Source organism: Plecotus auritus, assembly GCF_963455305.1.
Source record: "Plecotus auritus genome assembly, chromosome: 13".
NCBI classification, from domain to species: domain Eukaryota; kingdom Metazoa; phylum Chordata; class Mammalia; order Chiroptera; family Vespertilionidae; genus Plecotus; species Plecotus auritus.
Window position 1 is genome coordinate 23,831,378 of NC_137779.1, and position 25,398 is coordinate 23,856,775.

Consider the following 25,398-nt stretch of genomic DNA (forward strand, 5'->3'; position numbering starts at 1 on the left):
AAAAAAAAAAAAAAGAAAGAAAGAAAGCAACGAATAGTTGCTTTCCACTAGCGCCCGGCCGGCGTGACTCAATGGTTGAGCGTCGGCCTGCGGACCGAGGGGTCCCGGGTTTGATTCCGGTCAAGGGCATGTGCCTCGGGGCAGGCTCCTCCCCAGCCTGGGCCTTGGATGGGGCTGGTGCAGGAGGCAACCAATCGATGTGTTTCTCTCACATCCATGTTTCTCTCTGTCTTCCCCTCTCTCTTCCACTCTCTCTAAAAATCAAGGATAAAAAGAAAAAAGAGAAGAAAAATGGGTTGGGCGGACCACCTTTGAGTCCACCAGCAAGTCCAAAAACTGTCCACACGACAGAGAGACCTGCAGTGAAGGCTGAAGGGCAGAGGCACGAGGTCTGAGCTCCACATGGAAATTCGGGGCTCTCCGTGGAAATATCCCAGAGGAAGCGGGGAGTCTGCGTGAAAGTTGCCACCTTCTAGAGCATGGGGGCAGGCTTCCTGAAAATCAGAGATGCCAGGGAGAGAACATATCGCTGCTTTTGGTCATACCTCGTCTCTTGCTCTGAAGGTGAAAAACTTGGGAAATTCTTTCTGCAAAAGAGAAATCCACACAGAAGACCATTACATCCAGCAGGACCCGTGTCCACACGCGTGTGCTTGTTAAGGGTGACCCCATCTGCTTCTAGGGTGCCTCATTTGGAAAGCCATCCTCCCCAGCGCGCCATCTCTTCCACCCCAATCTGCAGCGTAAACGTCAAGTGAACGGCTCTGGGTCTTGGAGAAGGGAGGAGACGCAAACCGTGTGCTGAGCATCGACTGACTGACCTCCTGGGCAATCAGGAACGTGATTCTTCGGAGCCCGTAATCCACAAGGATGTTTTTCTGCGTTAAAAACCAAACACACAATGGAATGGTATCAGCCACAAAATGGGATGAAGAAGTCCTGATACGTGTTACCACGTGGATTAGCCTTGAAAACATTATGCTGAGAAAGATGCCAGTCACAAAAGACCTCAGACTGTCTGATCCCGTTTATATGAAATGTCCAGAACAGGCAAATCCGTAGTTGGATAGTAGATGAGCGGTTGCCTGGGACGGAGGAGGAGGGTACTGGGTTGAAGAAAAATGGGGAGTGACTGCGAAAGGGTAGAGGTTTTTTGGGGGGCCAGGGGACAAAAATATATTATAATAATGTTTACACAACTCTAAGATATATACCAGAAAGCATTTTGGTACACTTTAAGTGGGAGAATAGTGTGCCCTGTGAATTATAGTCAATGTTATATTAAGATATACGGACTTTTTTTTTTTTTTTTAACATTTCATGAAGTCTTTACTGACACTGGCAGGTCGCCAGTTTGATTCCTAGTCAGGGCACATGCCCAGGTTGTGGGTTCGTACCCTGGTGGGGGTGCAGGCAGGAAACAACCAATAGATGTTTCTCTCTTTCCCTCTCTCAAAAATCAATAAAAACATATTTTAAAAAACCTACCGATAATGTTCTGTTTGAAAAAAAGAAGAAGTAACAGGCCACGGGGAAATATGCCAATAGTTTCCCAGTGGCTGCCTCTGGACGGTGAGGCTGTGGGCTCTGTTTTAAAACCTACTTGTCGCGCCCTAACCGGTTTGGCTCAGTGGATAGACCGTCAGCCTGCAGACTGAAGGGTCCCAGGTTCGATTCCGGTCAAGGGCATGTACCTTGATTGTGGACACATCCCCAGTAGGGGGTGTGCAGGAGGCAGCTGATCGATGTTTCTCTCTCATCGATGTTTCTAACTCTCTATCCCTCTCCCTTCCTCTCTGTAAAAAATCCATAAAATATATTTTAAAAAAATAAATAAATAAAACCTACTTTTCGGATTTGTCTGTACCTTAAACATGTTCTACAATGAACACCATCAGCTGTGGATTGAACCAGGCAAAGGCTAAGCACATCACTAACATTGATGTCCCTAACCATTCACGGCATTATCCATGACTCAGCACCCGGCCAGGTCCTCTGAGGGACATCAAGTCCAGTCCATCAGGATAACATGGGGAACACAACACGTACAATTACCACCCAGCCAGGAGGGTCAAGAACTAACAGCCAGACAGTGTGGCTGGTAGATGTGATTATATGTGAGCCAAGAATCTTAGCATCCCAGATGGGGAAACGAAGGGTCAGAGAGGTACAGTAACCTGCCTGAGGTCACACAGCATCTTCCTGCTGTTTCTCTGACCTACACCTGCCAAGCTGATCCACATCTGCTTGCAGCTGAGGCCCTTGAGCATACATAACAGGTGTCCCCACTGCCAGGGTGAGACTGGCAATGGCCACCACGTTTATAAAAGCAGCCTGCGGTTACCTGCATACACGGATGTCAATGCACGTGACCGTTTCAAAATTGTGACTTTTCTGAGCTATCCCAACACACACTCCACCAAACCCAGAACCATATACCGAATGTGCTTCTGTGCTAACTGGTGTATTAACCCTGTCATTTCATCACGGCACAGGCTAAGTGCACAGACTTTGTCATTTCATCATGGCAACCCTGGGATAGAGAAATGCCACCCCCGTGTTATGGGGAAGAAGCCGAGGCTCTGCCTCGTTTGGCCACCGCTGCCACGGTCACAGCCATGGGGAGTAGCAGAGCTCGGGTGAGAAGCCAGCTCTGTGGCTCTGAAACACTCAGCAGGTCTGGGGTGCATGGGACACCTCCCCAAGACAGCCCGTCCTCCTCCCCCGGGACCCAGAACCAGAGGCACACGCAGGCACCTTGGACTGCACGAAGGTCCGCAAAATCGGCACCAGCTCCTCATCCTCCAGGTGCTCAGCGCACTGGATGGCCACGTTCAGGATGTGGATGGACTCTTCGCGGAAGTTCTAGGAGGGAACGAGGCGGCGTAAAGGACCTGGGCCCAGCCCCCCCCACCCCCGCTCGCTCCTGCTCAGGCACTTACCTTGCAGTCCTCCTCACAGTACACGGAGGTTTGGGCCTTGCTGAAGAGGGGGGCGTCCCGGGGCACATTGGCGAAGCAGGAGATGACATCATCGAAGTTCCTGGGGACGCGGGACAGAGAGGGAGGGCTGAGGGGCTGCTCCGCCTCAGCCGTGGGTCAGGCCTGAGTCCTCCCTTTTCCCACCCACCATTCTGCGAGCTCATTGTGTTCCTGACCAGGACCAAGGCACCCCAGACGGGGTCTTTCCCAAACGGGAAGAATGAGCCCATGTGATCTGAGATCATGAACAAAAGGAAGGCTGTCTGGACTCTGGGGCGTCAGCTGGGCCCCCCTTTTACCAGCTAGGAGGCCCTCAAGATTCATCCCACGTCTGAGTCAACTGAGGACAACAGGTGTAATCACTACAGCTCCTGGCGCCGGAGTGAAGACACACATAACGCAAGTACAATGCGTAACACGCAGGAAAGGGTTAAAAAAGGCAATAACTGTAGTAGGACTGACCACTGACATTTATTACGTTATTTACATATCAGTGATACTTTAAATACAATATTAAAATGCACTATCTCTTTAATTTTCCTGGTGACCCTATGAAGCAGTTCCTTTGCTTGTTCCCATTAAACAGATGAGAGAACAAAGGCACAAAAAGGTCAAGCAGTTAGCTCCGAGTCACAGGAAGCGCGGAGCCCGAACTCGCACGCAGGCGGGCTGACACGAAAGCCCACGCTCTAGGCTACAGTATTATTAAACTGTGATTATTAATTTGTTGTGCGATATGTCTGGGCCGCCCCCACCCCATGTGTCACGTGAACAGAGGGGAGTCAGAAGCAGCTCACTCGGCCCCTCTCCTGGGGGTGTTTGGGAGACACCCTGGGTACCTGGTGAACTCCTCGAATCTCCTGAAGGCGACCATGGCACCCATCCGCTGGCACAGGGGGGAGAAGCCGCTGTCCATGTAGAGCTCGGTGCTGTGTCTCAGCAGGTCGGGATTGGTGATGCTGACGGGCACGGCTATCCTGCAGGGGGACGGCCGGTGGGGGATGAGGCCGCTGCCGCGGATCTGGCCCCATGAGCTGTCCTGCCCTGGAAACTTGGGTGAGCCAGCATCGGAGCTCTCCCCAAAGGGGGCATCAAATTGGAGGTGGAGGGGACTGAGGTCAGGGCCAGGGCTGAGGACTAAGAGCTCAACAAGTGAGTGAATGAATGAATGAATGAATGAAGCACGCATAGGAGTGTAGTCCCAACAGGGTCCCCAGGTAAATCCAAAGTAGTGAACTCAGCCAAACGGAATGAACACTCTCAGGCCAGTTTCTCTGGAAGTGTCCCGGGCCCGGAAGCCTGGGGAGGGGCAGGCTCAATTCTAGAGACACCACAGGCCTCTGCTCCCCTAACACTGCGTACCGGTTGGGGTGGGAGGAGGGCAGCATGAACTGGAATTCCACCACGCAGGTGCCGTCCGGGAGCTGCCGATGCTGCAGGCTGTTTAACTCGTAGGCGATGTAGCCCCTCCGCACATACACCTAAAGGGACGGGAGCACCTTCGAAACCTGAGGAAACGCAGGCTGGAGAAATGACCTCTAAATTATCTCTAAGCCGTCGTTAAGAGCAACTTCGTTCACATTTCAGAATGTTACTTTCTCTGCAAAGGGCTGGATAAGTAACTATTTTAGGCTGTAAGGGATATATCATCTGTATCACAACTACTTAATTCATCTGTATCTACTACAGACAATACGTAAATGAATGGCTGTGGCTGTTCCAATAAAACTTTATGTATAAAAACAAGCAGGGGGCTGGATGTAGCCCACGGGCCATAGTTGACCAACTTCTGCTCCAGATTAGTCCTGTCCAATAGAAATGGAACACAAGCCACGTATGCAATTTTAAACCATTTAATAAAGAGGTATCAGGTCAATAGTACTTTAATAACTTTATTTTATCCCTAATACCTAACGTATCACTATTTCAACAGGTAATCAATATAAAAAATTATTGGTTGCATCTGGGAATTTGGATTTGGGGACATTTCCCACTATGCCTGATACAAACAGTTTATGGCGCCTGAAGTGTGCAAACTATATGATTTATGTTCAACATGTGCTTTCTTTCTGGGAGTTTGGAATGCTGGTGTGTACTAGCCCGACGGTGCCTATGTGACCAGCCCCAGGAAGAGCCTGGATGCCGAGTTTAACTGTCCCTGTGTGGAGGAGGCAGGAATGGAACACGAGATAGTAGGGGTTGCCAGCAAGGACTCTGGACAAGGGCAGACCTAGCATGAACCCTCGTTCTGTCACTTCCTCGCTGTGTGACTTCGAGCAAGCTGCTTCACCTCTCTGAGCCTGTTTTCTCCTCTGTAAAATGGGAATAGTAACAGTCTACCTTATTGGTAGAATAAGAGCACATCTGTGGCCCGGGGCAAGGTGTGTGGATGCTGGAACTGGCCCGTGCGGTAGGTACTGTGTGGTCCTAGGGGCCCCTCCCACTTACCTCCAAGGACGCCATGCAAACCACCTTGTTGACGTGATAGAAGAAAGTGGGCAGGACGTCAAATATGGTCGTCTCCGAGAGTATTAATTTCTACAGGAAATGGTTAGGGAAAAGAGAGAAACGTAAACCTGAGTAAATTTAACCAACCCGCGGCTGTGTGGGAGGGGAGGGAGCAAGGGGGAGAAGCCGGTGGTGTTATTGCCAAGCACTGCCAGTGCCCCAGGCCCCTAAGATCTGAATGTGGGAGCAGCTCTGAGCTGACTGCACGGGGCTCCCAGATGCAGAGGGCATACCTGGAAGCTTGTAAATGAGCAGAGTGGGGGGCAGGGGAGACGGGGAAGATGAAGCCGAGACTCAGCCACGTGAGGCTGGCAGCGTCCAAAGCTCCATCGCATCCTTCCCGGGCGAGCCCTGCTGCTGGAGCCCCCCAACCCCCTTGGCAGCCCGGCCTCGCTGGCCTCTGTGCCTGTGCCCTGCACTGAGGGCTAGGGAGCCCGCCTCCCCCAGGCCCCACCTGGGCCACAGCCTTGCTCTGTGGAAGGTGGAGGGATGCAGACAGCCTCACCTTGAGGTTTTCCGGGCAGAACTGGTGGCCGTACCTGTCGACGGCAGACAGGAAAATGGACTCCACCTGGTTGTGCCTCAGCTCATAGGAGGGGAGGTGGGAGGCGATCAGGACCTGTGGGGAGCGGGGGGAGGGGCCGGGGTGAGCCACCCTCACAGGGGAGAAGCCAGGGGCCGGGCCCATCGAGCTGGACATGGGCGGCAGCAAGGGGCTGTGCACGGTGGGGGCGGAGCGCGGCGGGAGGACGGCACCCCGCGCCCGCGCACAGTGGGGCCGCGTCCCACAGCCCTACCTGTCTGGCTCGGAGCGCCACTTTGCAGTGCTCGGTCTTGCTCAGCTGCGTGAGCTCGCTGAGGATGGTGGTCAGCTCCTCCGACAGGGAAGGGTCTGGGGTACAGAGTTCATCCTTTGGGGGACGAAACAGAATCTGAGTGGCTTTTGTCCGGCAGAAGGAAACCTGCCGGCACCATCCCCAGCCAGGGTGTGGCTGCCCCGGCAAACCACACGGCTGCCCGGCCTCTGAAGACACCTGGCACGGCCGGAGGCACACCCCCTCCCCTTTCCACCATCACCCTATCCACTCCTTCATCACCCCAAACACACCCTAACCCCCCGGTAAGAAAAAACATATCTAAGCCTGTGCCTGCATCACTACCAATGGCCAACAGTGATGGGGTGCTTCCTATGGCCAGGCAAGCAGCTAGGCCCTTGACATGCATCTCCCCAAATTCTCCCAACCCTTTGAGGAGCTGCCGTCATGATCCCCATTTTACAGATGAGGAAACTGAGGTCAGAGAAGCAATATGCCTCACCCCCATCATGTCAGGAGGGCCTGGCACACAACAGGTGTTGGTTACGAGCTCCCCAGGGGCTGACAACGTTTATCGGGACACAGCCACGCACATTCGCTTACAGTGTACAGAGGCAGCTTTGAGCTGCAAAATCTAAAATATTTCCTCTCTGGCCCTAACCGGTTTGGCTCAGTGGATAGAGCATCGGCCTGCGGACTGAAGGGTCCCAGGTTCAATTCTGGTCAAGAGCATGTACCTCGGTTGCAGGCACAACCCCAGTGGGGTTGAGCAGGAGGCAGCTGATCGATGTTTCTCTCTCATCGATGTTTCTAACTCTATCCCTCTCCCTTCCTCTCTGTTAAAAAATCAATAAAATATATTTAAAAAAGTAAAATAAAATATTTCCTCTCTGGCCCTTCCCGGAAAACGTCCGCAGACCCAGCTGCCCTGGCCCGGGTGGGGTGCCCTCTCCCACGTACAATCAGCATGATCACCAGCTGGTTTTTCTTGGCCACCTGCGCGTGGGAGAAGATGCAGTGCAGCACCTGCGCCATGTCCGGCTTCAGCTGCTCCCGGAGGTTTATCACGCACTTGTCGTAGTGGGCTGCAGGGAGACAGAAGGCCGGGCGGGGTAAGGCTCCGGCCCCGCCCGCCCCGGGGGCGTGTCACCGGTGCCAGGGCCACGCTTGCCTTGTTGGAAGTGGTGCTCGACTTGCAAGTATCGTTTCAGGAGGTCCAACACCACCGCCTTCATGTAGCCGCGGGTCCCGCTGCGGTATCTGGGGAGGAAGGGGAGGCGCCTTAGTCATCCGCCCCACCTCTTGGCGCCTGAATAGCCATAGGCAGGGCTTGTAGGGTTTCAAAATAAAGCAAAGGAGTCAAGCATGTGGGGCAGCAGCCCTCTGATCCTTAGGCCTGGGAGGGATGTGCAAGTTGGTTTATTTGCATGAACTGTAGGGCAAAGAGAGCAGGGACTGGCCCAAGGTCACACATCACACCAGAGGCCACGCCCGAGCCTTTGGATGGCGCCTGCCCCATCCCCACAGAGAAGGAAACACACTTACAGAGTTGGGATGCTGAAAGGGGTCAGCCTTGCATGCATGGTTGAAAAGAAAAATTTTCAATTAACCATCCACCGTGTAAAGACAGTTTGGAAAAAAGCAAGACTTGAAAGGCATTTACCAAACAATATGTGTCAATTTCGCTTCCCTGTAAAACCAAATTTTAACCTTAACATTTCTTCTCTGTCAGGTTGAACACAGGGAACGGGGTTTCTCGGGAGTTTTAGAGAAGCTGAAACCAGCTTAACCCCAGCATCACCCAATAACAACAAAAGAGAAGAACCTATAATGCCCATTTATTCAAATGTGATTTTAAAAATGCACAACATGCCCTAGCCGGTTTGGCTCGGTGGATAGAGCGTCGGCCTGCAGACTCAAGGGTCCCAGGTTCGATTCCGGTCAAGGGCATATACCTTAGTTGCGGGCACATCCCCAGTAGGGGGTGTGCCGGAGGCAGCTGATCGATGTTTCTCTCTCATCGATGTTTTTAACTCTCTCTCCCTCTCCCTTCCTCTCTGTAAAAAATCAATAAAATATATTTTAAAATGAAAATAAAAATACACGACATGGCCCTGGCTGGGTGACTCAGCTAGTTGAGCATCGTCCCGTGCTCCAAAAGGCCGCTGGTTCGATTCCCAGTCACGGCTAATACCCAGGTTTCGGATTCAATCCCCCAGTTGGGGCACGTATGGGAGACAACCGATGGATGTTTCTATCTCACATCCATGTTTTTTTCTCTCTCTCTCCCCCTTCCTATCTCTCAAAAAGAAAAAATTAATGAAGACATATCCTTGGGTAAGGATAAAAATAATTTAAAAAATTAATCCACTTAGGATGACTTATTGCGCATGAGGTGGTTTTATTCCCATTTTATAAACTGGCAAACTGAGATCCACAGAGGTCAGGTGCCTTGCCTGGGGTTCTGCTGTTAGGAATGGCTATGCCAGGACTGTCATCAGCGTTTCCCGACCCCACGTGCTATCTCCCAGGTCGAGCCTGCCCCTCAGAGAATCCCACAGCATTACCCTGGTGGAACAAAGGGGATGACTCAGAGTGACAAGTGCACCCCACGCAGGGCCCAGGACTCACCTCTGGACCAACTGCACGATGCTCTGTGTGTTCATGAAGAAGACTTCCCGGTCGGCCTTCCGCTGCAGGGTGGCCGCGTGGCAGTCCAGGATGTTGGCTATCTGGACGGGAAAGAGCACAGGTCTGGCCACTCCCAACCACACAATCCGGTCGCCACACAGAAGTCACCCGAAGGACCCACCCCGGCTCCCCTGGAAGACCCGTCTGAGGCTCATTAGGAAAAAGAGAATTCCAGCCCCAAAGCCCTCTGGCCACCCACAAACAGCTCTGCCCATCCTACTCAGCGTATTGCTCAAGGAATTCAAGAGCCCAGAATGGCCCGTCGGTGTGGCTCAGCGGCGAGGAAATCACGGTTCGATTCCCCTTCGAGGCACATGCCCAGGTTGCAGCTCTATCCCCAGTGGGGGGCATGCAGGAGGCAGCTGATCGATGACTCTCTCTCATCATTCATGTTTCTATCTCTCGCTCCCTTTCCATTTTTAACAAATACTACATATACTCATAGCTGCAAGATTATCACCTTACAAGGAGGAGAATCTAAGCTACAAACTAGCAAGAAAAACTCACAACTTCCTCTATCACTTCAGCCAGCATCTCTGGAAAACGCTCACTGTGTACCAACTGCGTACTCCTTTTCTGCATCCGAGCTTTCTGGAGTGAGGCCCAAGAACTGCTTATGTTCCTCTAAGCATCTGCTGCCCGGGGGAATGCTGGGATTCTACAGGGAAGGCTCAGCCCCCAACATCTCGGGCCGTGCATGGTCTCACGACGCTCGACTCAATCAGAGGGCAGAAGTCCAGCCCGACCGGGAGCTGAGTTCCCGAGGAGCCACCCGGCCTGGCACGGGCACCCTGGTGGGGCTGGGCAGGGGGCACACACCTGCTGGCTGGGGAACTGGCAGAGCACAGAGGTGATGTTGCTGGCATACTGGGCCATCACCCTGCGGACCGATTTCTCCACGGGGGCGGGGATGCGGCCCGACACGTTGGTCATGATATCCTGCAGCTCCAGCAGCGGCAGCGACGGGTGTCGCAGGGTCATCATGAGCTTCTGCACCCACTCCTTCAGCTGCAGCGGGACCACAGCATCAGCCCGAGGTCCTGCGGGGGGTGGGCACCGCCACCCACCACGAGGCACCCAACACACTCAACCCCTCCAGGCCCCACGCACTCGAGTGGCCCAAGACCTGGACCCAGCAGACTCTGGGACAGCCCAGAGTGGAAGGAAGGGTCCCCTGACCACAGGGGATAACCAGTTCTCCCACTAGGAAGGTCCCACTTGCCCTGCAGGCACCCACACAGCCAGCACGGTGTGAGGCTGAAACACACGGCCATGTGCCCGGCTGGTGTGGCTCAGAGGCTGAGTGTCGACCGATGAACCAGGAGGTCACGGTTCGATTCCTGGTCAGGGCACATGCCTGGGTTGAAGACTCGATCCCCAGTAGGGGGCGTGCAGGAGGCAGCCGATTGATGATGTTTCTGTCTTGTTGATGTTTCTCTCTATCCCTCTCCCCTCCTCTCTCTCTAAAAATCAATAAAAACACTTTAGAAAAATAAAAGAGTGACCCATACTGACTCCTTTCTTAACTGACTACCTGAACATTCTCAGTGTGGAGCTAAACTAACCCCTAAAACACCAACTGTCACTTTGACAACAGTTTGTATAGTCAGACAGAAGTACCCCAACGTGTACAATCAAACCGAGGCTGAACGTGCATCAGTAAAGCCCTCTGACCTCAGGGAGCAAATCCTTCCAGCTCATCACACAGACCTACACGTGTGTGGAAAACACACCGCCCTTCACACGAGACCTGCCTTTAGGCTAAAGATGGGCTCCGGCAGGCAGTAGCCGCTCATGACGTTGGTGAGGTTCTCCAGGACGCTGTGGAAGACCTGGTTCAGCTTCTCCCCCATGATGGGCAGGGTCTGCTGGGCGGGGAGCTCCCCTGTGAACGGCTTGGCCTGATGAGACACAACGAGAACCCGAGGTCAAGGACACCGTGGCCTCCCGACCAAGACAAGCGGGGGCCGAGGCAGACCTGCCAATACGCAAGTCACATGGACAGTGTTCTCAGGATGGAGCCCAAAACAACATACTGGGAAGTTAAATTGGCGAGATGGACTTAATGTGCCCGTTTGTCTGTGAATTCATTCTAGAAGTACCCGCAGAATGCCTACTATGTGCGAGGCCCTGGACCAGGAGGTTTGGGAGATCTGTTCTGCTGGCCCGGAACCCTCAGCTTCTGCCCCCCCCCTCCGCCCCCCAACACCTCATCTCGTCCTTCTCCACAGTCTGATGTTGGCTTCTCTGTCGGACCTCCCACAGTCTCCCTTACCGGAGTTGCCGAGCTGAATCACAAGGGCTTATCTCGTAGGTGAGTGTGAGCCTGTGCACCTGGCCCAGGAAATGTTTGCTGAAAGGAGTCACACTGCAGGCACACAGACCTTCCCAATGATCTAAAAAGGCGCAGACTGTTTCTAGCTTTCGGAACCCTCAAGAAAGAATAATAAAAGAATGGGAAGGAAAACAAAACTAATGGAATAGTCTGGGGAAAAGAAGCTATCTGGTTTTTAAAAATATACTTTTCTAGCCCTGGCCAGTGTTGTCAAATGGTTAGAGCGCCGCCCTGCACACCGAAGGGTCATGGGCTCAATTCCCGGTCAAGGGCATGTACCTGGGTTGCAGGTTCGATCCCCAGCCCCAGTCAGGGTGCAGGGGGGAGACAACCAATCGAAGTGTCTTTCTCACATTGATGGTTTTTTTTCTCTCTCTCCCCCCTCCCTCCCTCTTCCATTCCACTCTCTCTAAAAAAAAAAAAAAATCAATGAAAAAAAATATCCTCGGGTGAGGATTAACAACAAAAAACATTTCTAGCTTTTTTCCTGGGCATATGTACTGACAATCGTAGAGGAAAGAGCAATACACAGATGGATGATGAACATGGCTTACTTAGAAGGGTGCAAACAGTCAGCAAGACCTGTTTCTCCCGGGAACCCACTATGCCTGGAGCACGTCTGAGTGACAGCTCGCGAGAGGGAGGAGGGAGAGCCCCGAAAGCATCTGGGGAGGTCCTCCCGGATGAGGGGGCAGGTCCCAGGCAGGGGGTCTGGTCTATTTAAGCAGCGGGAATGCGAGAGAGAAACAAGCCAAAGGAAGTGGGGACAGCTGATTTGGGGTCCTGTAGGTCCACAGAAGAACGGGGGTTTTCTTCTGAGTGAGACCAGACTGCTGAGAGGGGTTTCAGCAAAGGAGGGCATGTGTGCTCCTATCACGCTGGCTCCGGGGGGGACACGGGAGGCAGGAGACGAGCCGGGAGCCTCGAGTCTGCTCGGCTCACTGACCAGACAGGTGGAGGCCGTGAACGCACCCGAGCCCGCCTGAGCCTGCTGGGTGGCCGTGCCAGGCGCTACGTACCGGGTGCACCTTGGAAGGGTCATCGAGCTCCAGCCTGGCCACCACGCAGCCCGCTTCCAGCACGGCCCCCGGGCGCTTGATGTACTTCACCCGGCCACTTTCCTGCACGTTCAGGGTCATGATCATCTTCATCACCTGTTTTGCAGAAAGAAGACCCGAGATGGAGCCCACCAGGGCTGGCCTGTGTGTGTGACGCCCAGAGTCCTTCAGAACTAGTAAGTCTGGAGCAGGGCCCGTGGCATTTAAACAGAAGGACGCCCTGGCAGGGTTCAAGCTGGAAGGATAGAGGGAAGTAGCGGTCACCGGAAGCAGGCATGGTACTCCTCACGAATCATCTCCATCTGCAAAGCCGGCTGGGGAGGCATGTTCACGTGCCCATTTTACAGACGTGAAAACTGATCTTTAGTTTGGAAGTACAGACTCTCTCTTTGAACTGTCATTAAATCGTAGCATGCAGGGTGATTAACATACTGTACATGTTCCTGCTCCTTTTCTCAAGGCAGCGAGAAACCCTCTGGGGAACACGGTGAAATGAAGTATGTGCTCCCGGTACACACAACACGGGCACCCAAGTCCGCCAGTCCTGGACTGCAGCCCTAGCACCCACACGTCCTGCGACCTCCAGCAAGTGCCTTTCCCTCTCTGACTCCCCTCTGAGTGTCCCCTCTTGTGAAATGAGGAACAATGACAGTCTCGCCTCAAGGGCTCTGCTAAGGATTCAGCGAGATGAAGGGCCCGGCCCACGGTTCCTGTACTGTCACTGCCAATATCGTATTACTTTCCCTGGCAGCCGGATGGAGGCCGAGTTTGAATCCTGGCTATTCGTGACCTCAAGTGAGTTTCTTAGCCGCGTGGGCGCCGTTTCTTCGTGTGTAAATGGGGGTCAAAGTAGTGGCCGTCTCCCACGATAGCTGGGAAGATTAAAGGGGTAATTAAAGAGGTAATCAGGGGTCCTCAAACTTTTTAAACAGGGGGCCAGTTCACTGTCCCTCAGACCATTGGAGGGCCGGACTATAGTTTTAAAAAAAAAACTATGAACAAATTCCTATGGGCACTGTGGGCCCGGGACGAGTCGGCTGCTAAGCAGGACAGGCAGCGGCACCCGGCGGGCCGGATAAATGTCCTCGGCGGGCCGCATGTGGCCCGCGGGCTGTTGTTTGAGGACCCCTGGGTAAGATGCTTAGAATAGTGCCTGTCCCGTGGCAAGTGCTCTGCTGCTGTTGGCTTAAGACTTTGTAATGGCCACCATCACTATCATGCATCAGTTCTTACCCATTTCCAGGGAGGAGTGCATTTCTGCTTTAAATACTGCGGGGAGTCTGGGCTGAGCCCTGCACACTGGCGCTTAGGAATTCACAGCTGGTGGCCCAGGCTAAGAGGTGAGGCCCATTTGCAGAAGCAATGGCGCTCCCTTGGGGAGCAGGGGGCACAGGAGAGAGGCCTCGCTGACCCCCAGTGACCTGCTCTGCACTCACCTCCATCTCGGCATAGCTGTCCCCAGCCTCCACGTGGCCCCCGTCCTCCACCGTGTACTGCGTCAGCTTCCCGGCCGAGGGGGATCGCAGGACCGTGGGGTCGTTCTCCTTCTCAAACACGCACGTCTTGTTGCCGATGGTGATCCGGTAACTGGGGAAGGGGAGGAGCATCGCCCCGGCGCGCCCACGTCAGGCGTGCTGCAGCGTCTCTCCCTGAGGCAGCCCTGAGGGTCCCTCACCCTGTGCGCAGTTCGAGGGGCTCCCCTTTCCCAAATGGTGGCGTTTGACGGTCACCACAAATAGATGAGGAGCCAGTTGGGGAGCAGAGGGTGGAACCCCCTTCTGGCTGAGAGCCCGCCCAGCCCTTTCAAGGCCCCGCCCACATACCTGTCCACCTCCTCCTTCATGTAGGTCGTGTAGCTGTTCCCGTCGTAGGACAGCAGGAGCCCGCCGTCGTTCAGCCGGTGGGCGTCGATCTCGATGTGACCACCGTTCATGATGAGGACGAACATGGTCAGCGACTGCCGGGCCACCTGTGGGACAGGTGCAACGTCCCCACCTGCACTCAGGATGTCGCTTGTCCCTCTGCCCCCAGAACAGCAGCTGCCCCGCCCCCGACCAGGAGCTAGAGCCGTGTCCACTGTGGGAGAGCCAGGCGGACGCCTCGCCTGTCTAGTCCAGGTCCCGATCGCCTGGAGGGAGAAGCTGACGGGCACAGAGCCTGGAGAAAGTGCACCACACCTGCCTGTGGGTGAGCTAATGGTCACTGGCTGAGGGCACGGTCCCACCGGCCATCTCTCACCAGCTGTGTACCCTCCCTCTGCTTCCTGCCTCCGAGCATCCGCCCCCCACAGGGCCGCCTGGGCAGCAGGGAGATGGGGTCCAGGGCTCTGCCTCCCACCCGTGACTCTGCCCAGGGGCATACGAGGGATCTGGGACTCCAGAGTGCCGGTGACATTCGAGAAACCCGAGCCGTTACCTTGAGAATGTACTTAATGCCTCCGTAAATCAATTCCACATCCACAGTGTTCAGCAGAAAATCCGCAGGTAGGACCTGGCCCCTGAAAGAGAAGACAGATGGGCAGTCAGCTTTGGTTTTGACCACGAACTCTGCGGCCAGGTCCCAGGCCTGCAGCCCAACGCGCCTGGCTGAACTAAAAAAAGCTACGTCTCTTTAAAAGGCGAGCAAACAAGGACCGTCCCAGGGAAGCCCACATTCCTCAGAACTTAAGGAAACAGCACTTTCTGAAGGATGTGAAATCTCCAAAGGGCTTTGCAGGAAGCTAAACCCACCATGGCTTCTTCTCAAATATTTCTGTATGTGGACCTCCTGCTGCCCGCTTATGAAAGAAACCAGCACACGGACTGTAATTCTATCTCCATTCAAAGGCATGATACCCAAGCGCTAGAAACTTTTATCCTTTTCATTTCTCTTGGGGAGTTTCATTTGCCGATCACAGTGATTCTCAATCGGGGTCGAATTTTACCTCTACCCCTGGGACAGCGAGCACCCGGCCCTCCCGTGCCCACCCGTTTCACGAGGCACCTTCTGCTTCAGGTGAGGGCCTGGGAGAGACCAGGATACACATCCTACGACTCTGAGCTCCTGAGTAGGATGACGTACCCGACGCGGTCAGCACGAATAAGCACGTGCTTGTCTGTGGGTACTTCACTCGCTGCCTCGGCCTTGAGGATGCCGACCCCTCCCCCTTCCAGGGCAGCCCAGGTTTCTCCGAGGAATTTCACGGAGGCGAGCGTGTGGGAGGGGTTCACACAACTCCGGTGACTGGTTTGCACCCAAATAACGCATGTTCTGCCTTACTTGCCTCTAACGCACACCCCAAAAGGGGAAAAAGTGACCCACGCGCCCCACCTCTCCAGCGAGTGTAGGAAATCCGTCATGCAGGTTCTGAACATCGCGTCGGCCACGTTCAAGGCGCCACACACCACCCCGAGCATGATATCCGGCTTCTCGGCCTAGGAAAGACCTCGCAGTTCAGTATCCATGGTGACCAAGCCCCCGGGGAGCTGCGGGGGAGGGTTCTCTGTGACGGAAGGGGAGACGTGCGCAGCTCCTCACCTGCACTTTCTCGGCGATGAGGTGATCCAGCCACCCGGTGTCGATGTCGTTGTTCTGGAAGCTCTCCGTCTCCAGGAGGTTGATGAGGTACTCCACGGTGGTCCTGAAGTCGCCCCGGATGGACAGTTCCTTCAAAGCCACCACCATGTTCCTGGAGGGGAAAGGCACACGGATTGTTTAACCAATTAGCCCACGGGGTTCCCCGTGGTTCCCAAAGAGCCAGAACAGCACAGAAGTCCAGAGGGTCCCGAGTCAGATACCCTGGGTCAATCTCGGCTCCAGCACTGACTGGTCAAGTGATCTTGGGCTCAGTTTCCTCACCTGGAAAATGGGGAAATAACCCTGACTTCACACAGGCGCTTGCGGATTACAGCGAGACCATCCACATGAAGCGCCCAGTCACTGATCAGCAACTGTCACCTGCTATGAACATGACTCATCACCATGATTCCAATTCTAACTAACCACAGCGGGGCACTCTGCCTCGCTCCCGCTGGACCTATTCAGATCCCGGTCCCACAGCATGAGACAAGCCACGGCCACTGCATCTGAAGTGGCTGGGACGGTGGCCTCCTTCCCTCCCCTGTTAATTCTTATTTGCTGAATCCTCTCACATCTTCAAGGTCTCAATATTTTGCTGAGGATGATGAAAACTAATTATTCTGCCTGGCCTGTGTGGCTCAGTGGTTGAATGCTGACCGATGAACCAGGGGGTCACCATTCGATTCCCGGTCGGGGCACATGCCGGGGTGTGGACTTGATCCCCAGTAGGGGATGTGCAGGAGGCAGCGGATCAATGATTCTCTCTTATCATGGATGTTTCTATCTCTCCCTTCCTCTCTGAAATCAATAAAATAATTCTTTTTTAAAAAGCTAATTATTCAAAGCTGGCAAAGAAACCCTGCTCCCTCATCAAAACCACCAAACTCAATTTAATTCAAGGCTAAGTGCCGGGGCCAGATGGATTTTAATGTTTTCTAAATAAAATGTCCACAACGGCTTTGGGATTTTTCACTCTGAGGGACACTTTCCCACAGACACAAGAACGTTGAATTACAATTGAACTGGTTTGACCTTTTTGCCCCCAGGTCAAGGCAGAAAAAAAGATAAGATGTGTCTCAGAATTTGGGGGCCTCTCTGTGAATGCGGGTTTCTCCGGGAACTACTTATGAGATGGAAATTTAAAGGCGTTCCCCCGAGACACACACCCCTTTTTTAAAAGAACTCGAGTACTCCGCACCTTTTAAACTTTTGGAATCACCTGGAACGACCTTTGGATCTCCTTCAAGTTCGACCTGCAATTAGCTCAAGAGCCATGACCTTGGAGAGGTCATCTTACTTCAAGGATCTCAAATCCAGGGAAGAGGGCGGACTTTGTCCTTGGACTTGGCACAGGGCATTAATCGGGGCCCTTGATCTCCTAACTCGCTACTGCACCTGGAGCCACAGGTTAACCCTGAGTTTCTTAAAGGAAGAAAGGGACGGAAGGAAGAGAGAAGGAAGGAAGAAAGAGAGGAAGGGAGGGATGGAAGGAGGGAGATACTGACGAGACGGCCTCTTCCCGGTTCTCTCCCCAGGAGAAGCAGTGCCCGAACTGGGAGTCGGCAAACTCGTGCAAGCCCCCGGTGGCCGCCACGCTGAAATAGCCCCACACGTTCCTGCTGCTGCGGAAATTCAGCTCCTGGACTGTCCCGGAGCTCGGCTTGAACCCCTGCAGCCCGGACGAAAGAGAAAAAGCCACATGAAAGAAATCACGACTCCAGATCTATTTCCATCAGCATTAAACCCTAGGAAAACCCAAAAAGCCCTGCCACAGCCCAAAACTTAGCACAATCCAGGACACGCCGACACCTCTCCTCAGGGCTGTGGGTCTGTATACTGACCTGGGGGTGTACCATGTGAGCACGTCGATGCATGTAATGTTTACTTCACGTAAACTATTTAAAAAACAACAACAGCCCGGCTGGCATGGCTCAATGGTTGAGTGTCGACCTATGAACCAGGAGGTCACAGTTTGATTCCTGGTCAGGGCACATGCCGGGGTTGCGGGCTCCATCCCCAGTGTGGGGCGTGCAGGAGGCAGCCGATCAATGATTCTCTGTCATCACTGATGTTTCTATCTCTCTCTCCTCCCTACCTCTCTGAAATCAATAAAAATATTTAAAAATATATTTAAAAAAACAACAACCACTGCCCTAACTGGTTTGGCTCAGTGGATAGAGCGTCAGCCTGCGGACTGAAAGGTTCCAGGTTCGATTCCGGTCAAGGGCATGTACCTTGGTTGCGGGCACATCCCCAGTAGGAGGTGTGCAAGAGGCAGCTGGTCGATGTTTCTCTCTCATCGATGTTTCTAGCTCTCTATCCCTCTCCCTTCCTCTCTGTAAAAAATCAATAAAATATATTAAAAAAAAAAAAAAACAACCACCACCAGACATAATGTGGGAGAACAGTGACCATGGATGGAGCCGTGTGAAGGTACATTATGATTTTATACTCTTGGCACTGTTCATAGTAAAGGCTTAAATGAAAGAGGACTGCGTTTCCAATTCTGGATTACGACAATTCCAGCAGATAAGGAAACCCAGCGTTAGCCCTGCTGATGCTGGCACATGAATTCCTTGGGGGATGGCCTACCCCTCTGAGTGTAATTTTGGTAAGGCGGGGGGGGGGGAGGGGGAGAGGGGTGGACCTGGACCCTCTCTCTGGGATTAAGGCTCTTGAAGCGAGTGATGGAGACATACATCTTGGCAGAGGTGCCTGGAGGCGAGAGACCGAGTTCCAGGTGCCCAGGCAAGTTACCCCAACCTCTTGATCTGTAATTTGGGGTAGCAACACCCCGCGGCGGAATGTGAGCCATGAGACCCATGAAGGGGATCTGCCTGGCACACCCTCCGGTCACTAAACCGTGACTATCCCCTCCTGCACTTCAAAGCCTGGGGGTCTTGTCTGAGGCTGATGCCGGGGGTGCCCCCCACACTGGGAGAATGAAGATGGCGGAGGCACGGGGCCCCCACAACTTGCCTCATCAGGGTTTTCACTGGTGATTCTGGCTGCAATGACGTGGCCGCGGGCGAGAGGCGGGTTGGGAGGGGTTTCGAAGGCGATGGGCGTCACCCCCCACGGTGACTCTCCGTACAGAAGGCGGATGTCTTTCAGCCGGTGCAGCGGCACGCCCATGGCGATCTGAAATCAGGAAAGCCAGCATGACTGTCAGTCCCATGAGACCCCTGGCCCCAACACACCATGCCCGGAGCGGGTGCCATGGAGGACGAGGTGCAGTGAACGATGTCAGGTGTACTGAGCACCTGAGATGCATACAACATGCCAGACGGTGGCGGGAGAAGCGAAGGAAGAAGATATTAATTTTAAAAAACTGCATTCCAATGAATGCAGGTGTTCCTGCCGCTGGTCACCAATTCTCAATGGGGGAGATACTGCCCGCACAGGGACAAATATCTGCTCTTGGGGGTGAAAAAAATCTTACTCTTTGTATGTATAAAGCACAGATGCATCTATCATTCTATGACATTAAGATTTCATGGGGAAGAAGTTAGGGGGGGACAATGTCTAAAAAGGCTCCTTAGGGGGGACGATAATGCAAAAAAAGGTTCAGAAACACTTCTCCAGCCCTAGCTGGTTTGGCTCAGTGGTTGAGCGTCGACCTGCAGACCGAATGGTCCCAGGTTCGATTCCGGTCAAGGGCACATGAGGGTTGCAGGCTCGATCCCCAGTGGGCAGTGTGCAGGAGGCAGCCAATCAGTGATTCTCTCTCATCATTGATATTTCTCTCTCTCTCTCCCTCTCCCTTCCTCTCTGAAATCAATAAAAATATATTATATAAAAAAAGAAACACTTCTCTGGGCCTTCGAATGGACATCATGGGTCCACAAAGGCCCTGAAATCGCATAAAATGTATTTTTCCAGGAGAAGGTCCATGACTTCTGCCAGTTTCTCAAAGGACCATATGGCAGACAGAGGCGACCAACCACATCCGGAACCTTCTCAGTGTTGGTGGCTCTCAGTGCTACTCCCCGGGGACAGTCAGTCCAGAGGGGCCGGAAGGTCTGATCTGAGTAGAACGGGGTCCCCGTCCTGGGCAGGAGAAGACCCAGCTCGGAGCCCGTTTCCTCACCTGCAGCTGGGCGGCCGGCAGGTTGACGTCGGCGATCATTTCTGTGCAGGGATGTTCCACCTGCAGCCGGGGGTTCAGCTCCAGGAAGTGGAAGCTGCCGTCCTGGCTGTACAGGTATTCGACCGTCCCCGCACTCACGTAGCCCACGGTCTTGGCCAGGCGGACGGCACACTGCAAAGGAACAGAGACTGCTTCTTAGTTCCCCCACCACATGCAGACTGAGGACCTGCTCTGTGTCAATTCCTTGGGGACCACACAGCTCATACTCCGATCGACCCACGGCAGGCTGAAATCACGTCCCGGTTTTCTTCTTGGGCACCCAGCCCACGTTAGCAACTCGGACCACGGGGAGCTCTTGTTGGCTCTGAGCTGGGACGGCGCCCGCCGCGCTGCCCCCACACCCAGCCCCGCAGAGCCCACCTGCTCCATGAACTCGAACACGACTGGGGTGGCGATGGTGGCAGGCGCCTCCTCGATGATCTTCTGATGGCGCCGCTGGATGGAGCAGTCTCGCCCGAACAGGGACACGGCGTTGCCGTACTGGTCGGCGAGGATCTGCACCTCCAGGTGCCGGGCGTGCTGGGCCAGCTTCATGAGGAAGACGGGGGACCCCGGGATCTCGCTCTGCACCTGCGGGGAAGGCAGAGCCGCTGGAACAGGAAGTTCTCCACAGAGACCAGAGCCGGTGGCAGTGACGTCCATGGTCCTCTAGTCTCGTGTAACATGCTCAAGACATGACATTCTCGGTGCTTTAAATCCAACAGTGTGAAAATACATAACGCAGACAGGGAAATTTCCCCACAACCCATCTCCTACAGATAAGGTGCTGTTAAGAGTTGGGTACAAACTGGTTAAGAGTTTAAGCAGGGGTCCTCAAACTACGGCCCGCGGGCCACATGCGGCCCGCCGAGGACATTTATCCGGCCCGCCAGGTGCCGCTGCCTGTCCTGCTTAGCAGCCGACTCGGCCCAGGCCCGCAGTGCGCGTAGGAATTTGTTCATAGTTTTTTTTTTTAACTATAGTCCGGCCCTCCAACGGTCTGAGGGACAGTGAACTGGCCCCCTGTTTAAAAAGTTTGAGGACCCCTGGTTTAAGGTACTGTCAAGAGTTAAAGTGGTGGAGAATTAGTGCTGCCATGATGTCCGATGGGTACTACCCTTATCAGGGTGATCACTTCATGAAACACGTAAATGTCTAATGACTACGGTGTAACCTGAAACTAGTATAATATTGTACATCAACTATAGCTGAAAACATTTTAATTATTTTAAAAATGCCCTGGCCAGGGTGGCTCCGTTGGTTGGGCGTCGTCCCATGCATGGAAGGGTTGCCGGTTCGATTCCCCGAGGGGGCACCTGGTCTGGGGGAGGGGTGTGTGTGCATCAGTGTTTCACTCTCATATTGATGTTTCTCTCTCTCCCTCCCTCTCTCTCTGAAGAAATATAAATTAATTAATTGATATAAGTAATTATTTTAAGTTCCTGGCCCTGGCGGGTGGCTCCGTTGGTTGGAGCGCCGTCCTGTGCACCAAAAGGCACTGGGTTCGATCCCAGCTCAGGGCACGTTTGGGAGGCAACCGGCTGGATGTCTCTCTCTCATCAATGTTTCTCCCTCCCTCTCCCTCCCCCTTGTTCTCTCCCTGAAATCAGTAAGAAACATAGCCTCAGGTGAGAACTTAAAAAAAAAAAAAAGAAGGCCGCATAATTTTTTAAACATTGTCAAAAATAGGCATAATGTTTTAATAGTGGAAAACCAGCTATAATCTAGTAAATATACAATCACACTTGACCCTTGAACAAATGAGGGGTTAGGAGCACCAACCCCCACGCAGTTGAAAATCTGCTTAAAACTTTGGATTCCCCAACAATTTCACTACTAACAGCTTACTACTGACTTTACTGCTAACGCAAGTAGTCAATTAAACATGTATGTGAATATATTATGGTAGGAAATGATAAAATAGACTAGTATCTATATATTTTATGTATTCATGACATACTTTTTATTCATTTTTCAGTATTTCTAGGTTATGCAGTTCATCTATGAGATCTTTCAAGTTGTTGAAAATCTCCAAAAAATTTTTTAATGTAGTTACTGAAAAAAATCCATGTGTAATTCGACCCTCCCAGTAGAAACCCATGTTGTTCAGGTTCAACCGTATAGTTCCTGCAATAAAAAGGGACCATCTAGAAACATTAAAAATACCAAGACTGCTACAATTTACAAAACATCCCCTCTCTTGACAGACAAATATAGTCAGAAACAGATATTCTGACCCTGTGTTCCTGAAGCCATTTACAGACACACTGACTCACGGACTTCAACACCAAGGAAATGGTACAAAGACGAACACGCACCATGGACTTCTGAGTGAAATGCACACATTTGCTTCGAAAGATGACACAGCACAGCCACATTCCCCTGCTGCCCATGCCCTCACAGCTGTGACACAATCATGCTAATAGGAAGAACCTGGCCTGGCCAGCGTGGCTCAGGGGTTGAGCATCAACCTCTGAACCAGGAGGTCTCAGGTCGATCCTCGGTCAGGGCACATGCCCGTGTTGCGGGCTCGATCCCCAGTGTGGGGCCTAGAGGAGGCAGCCGGTCAATGATTCTCTCTCATCACTGATGTTTCTCTCTCCCTCTCCCTCCCCTTTCCTCTCTGAAATCAATAGAAAAAGAATCCGCTGGCCAACACATGAATAGAGACCATTCCCAAGGACGAAAAGCAACACGGGCACGCTCACCTGTCGGAACAGGATGGGGAAGTCCTCGGCACTGTCTGCCTTCCGGATGCCTTTCCCTCCACCGCCTTCGGAAGCTTTGATCATCAACGGAAAACCAATTTTTTCTGCTGCCTGGGAGGCAGAGGACAAACAGCCCCCTTTAGAACTCAGACGTGTCCACTGCCACCAGGACAGGGGGACGTCCTGGCACCCGGTTCCCCCCAGGCTCTGCGCTTACCTCCAAGCCCTCGTCTATGTCCTTCACACAGCCCTGGCTGTACACGTCTTCCGGGACGCTGATCCTCTTCCCCTCCTGCAGACCATCCTCTGCCCACTCCACTGTCAGGCCTGGAGAGTCGCAAAGGAAGCTGAATCGTCCACGGACGGCAGGGGCACACACAACACAGAAACGGCGAGGCCCTGACTCGCCAGAGCTGCTCCAGACCTGGCCTCCGGAGCAGCGGAACACGGACACAGTCCTTCAGCTTAATTAATGAATGGCGTTTCATTTTCTTAAGGACCGACTCAACCCTGAATGGGAAATCAAGCTTAAGAAATTCAGACTGAGCCCTGGCCGGTTTGGCTCAGTGGACAGAGCATCGGCCTGCGGACTGAAGGGTCCCATGTTCGGTTTTGGTCAAGGCCACATACCAGGGCTGTAAGTCGAATCTCCAGCCCTGGTCGGGGCACATGTGGGAGGCAACTATTCTATGGGTCTCTCTCACACTGATGTTTCTCTCTCTGTCTCTCCCCCTCCCTTCCACTCTCTCTAAAAATCAACGGAAACATATCCTCGGTTGAGGATTTAAAAACAACAAGAAATTCAGACTGACTCTACCAAGAATGCCGCATTAATCTGAATCTTAAAAAAAAAATCTCAGTTCTACCCTATGGAGTCATTAATATGTGAATCATTAATTTCCAATACCCTGTGAATATTTAAAAAACAACAAAAAACACTTCCCATCCCAAATTTAAAATTCAATCTTTAGAAGAAAAAATCAAATTGAAAAGTCCTAAGACCTTTTTCCTGTTTATTTATATAAAAATGTATCTTAGAAACGCCACTATAAGAAATTTATCCTAAGGAAATGATTAGAATGTACATAGAGATTTAAACATGAGATGATCAAGCCTCCGTTGCTGTTAGTAGTTTTTAAGTTAGAACAAAATAAACTGCAAACAACCTAAAGGTATAACTAGAGAGGACTGTTAAGTAAGTCATGGTACCTCTGTATGATATAATCCTAGGCAGGCATTTTAAACGTTGCAAAGTATATTTATTGACATAGAAAGATTAGTGAGAAAAAATAGTAAGTCCCTAACTAGCAAATGGAAGATCTCTGGGTTTTTTAAAGGACGTGCTTGGAAAAAAAAGGCTGGGAAGGTAGACAGATACCTAAAATGCAACCAGTGTTCAACACGGAGTCATAGGATTATAAACGACTTCTATTTCTTTTCTGCATGTCTATTTATTTTCTAAGTTGTCTACAATGCAACTGTGCCACGTGTTCAATAACGTTAAACTGTTAAATGAAAGAGTTAAGACGCACACTCTGTCACCCCCTCCGCTCACATTAGCAGCACTGGGCCGAGAAGTCCCCCCGTGTGAAGCTTGGGGTCCCTTACCGCTTCCGCTCCAGGGCAGTGTTGGAATCTGCAGCGTCTGGGCCACGATGGTGGAGGCGATCTTGTCTCCCAGGGCCCACATGGCCTCGCTGGGAGGGCCTGAGGGGTGGGGGGTAAGGGGGAGGCAGAACCGAGTCAGCCACAAGTTCCTCACCGCCGAGGGCTGACCAAGTGCTCAGTGAAAGAACAATAATCAGGGCCAAGCTCTCGAGGAGTTTAAGGTCAAGTCAAGGGAGCAAACAGTCCGTTAGTCTGCTACTTCATCTGTCAACTTTCAGCACACGTGGACTGTGCGCCTGGTCTGAGTTGTAACCTAAGCTACGGGGCATACACAAAATTCACTTTGTGGGGGAGGCAAAAAAGCGAGACCAAGAGGGCCAGCTAGCACCTCCAAAAACTAGACCACGGGTGAGCGGACTTTTCCTATAATGAACCAGATGGGGAATATACGCAGCTGTGTGGGCCTGCTGCTCTCTGCCACTAATATGCAACTTTGCCAGTGTGAGTGAGAGCAGCCATGGGCAATCCATAAGTGAATGAGCAGGGCCACGTTTCAACAAAACTGTATTTACGAAAGGCAGGCGGTGGGCCAGATTCGGCCTGTGAGCCGTACAGCTTGCCAGCTTGTGGGCTGGACCACCAACCTCCAGAGAAGCTAAAGGAGAAGGAGAATCCTGTGTGACAGCCAATCAAAGACCATGGACAGAAAAAGCATCGTGGGCACAGGTCACCAGGCTGAGCTCTGGAATAGCAGGTGCTGATGTGCACTGAGCTGCTTCATACATAAGTCTGTGTGGTGGCCCCAGAGGGAGGTGAATGCTGAATGATTCCCCTAAACCAGGGGTCCTCAAACTTTTTAAACAGGGGGCCAGTTCACTGTCCCTCAGACCGTTGGAGGGCCAGACTATAGTTTAAAAAAAAACTATGAACAAATTCCTATGCGCACTGAGGGCCCAGGACGAGTTGGCTGCTAAGCAGGACAGGCAGCGGCACCCGGCGGGCCGGAT

General features: G+C 52.7%; 1 protein-coding gene across 4 annotated transcripts in view; it reads right to left on the reverse strand.

The window, feature by feature from the left end:
• Positions 1-25,398, reverse strand: part of ACACB (acetyl-CoA carboxylase beta) — a 98,670-nt gene that overhangs the window by 22,712 nt on the left and 50,560 nt on the right. For 2 of the 4 annotated variants that reach the window (XM_080650747.1, XM_080650749.1), the window contains 28 exons: positions 24,392-24,490; positions 23,001-23,110; positions 22,784-22,894; positions 20,457-20,666; positions 20,037-20,207; positions 18,926-19,087; positions 17,452-17,615; positions 15,905-16,055; positions 15,698-15,801; positions 14,804-14,885; positions 14,212-14,357; positions 13,825-13,975; positions 12,350-12,484; positions 10,750-10,896; positions 9,815-10,003; positions 8,936-9,036; positions 7,850-7,876; positions 7,476-7,564; positions 7,265-7,389; positions 6,287-6,400; positions 5,995-6,108; positions 5,430-5,519; positions 4,344-4,462; positions 3,821-3,958; positions 2,943-3,042; positions 2,758-2,865; positions 822-878; positions 546-587 (listed from right to left, as the gene is read on the reverse strand). In XM_080650747.1, the coding sequence (XP_080506873.1) occupies positions 546-587; positions 822-878; positions 2,758-2,865; positions 2,943-3,042; positions 3,821-3,958; positions 4,344-4,462; positions 5,430-5,519; positions 5,995-6,108; positions 6,287-6,400; positions 7,265-7,389; positions 7,476-7,564; positions 7,850-7,876; positions 8,936-9,036; positions 9,815-10,003; positions 10,750-10,896; positions 12,350-12,484; positions 13,825-13,975; positions 14,212-14,357; positions 14,804-14,885; positions 15,698-15,801; positions 15,905-16,055; positions 17,452-17,615; positions 18,926-19,087; positions 20,037-20,207; positions 20,457-20,666; positions 22,784-22,894; positions 23,001-23,110; positions 24,392-24,490 (3,356 nt within the window). The remainder of the gene's footprint in view (positions 1-545; positions 588-821; positions 879-2,757; positions 2,866-2,942; positions 3,043-3,820; positions 3,959-4,343; positions 4,463-5,429; positions 5,520-5,994; positions 6,109-6,286; positions 6,401-7,264; positions 7,390-7,475; positions 7,565-7,849; positions 7,877-8,935; positions 9,037-9,814; positions 10,004-10,749; positions 10,897-12,349; positions 12,485-13,824; positions 13,976-14,211; positions 14,358-14,803; positions 14,886-15,697; positions 15,802-15,904; positions 16,056-17,451; positions 17,616-18,925; positions 19,088-20,036; positions 20,208-20,456; positions 20,667-22,783; positions 22,895-23,000; positions 23,111-24,391; positions 24,491-25,398) is intronic. The other 2 variants (XM_080650748.1, XM_080650750.1) reach the window with 1 other exon arrangement.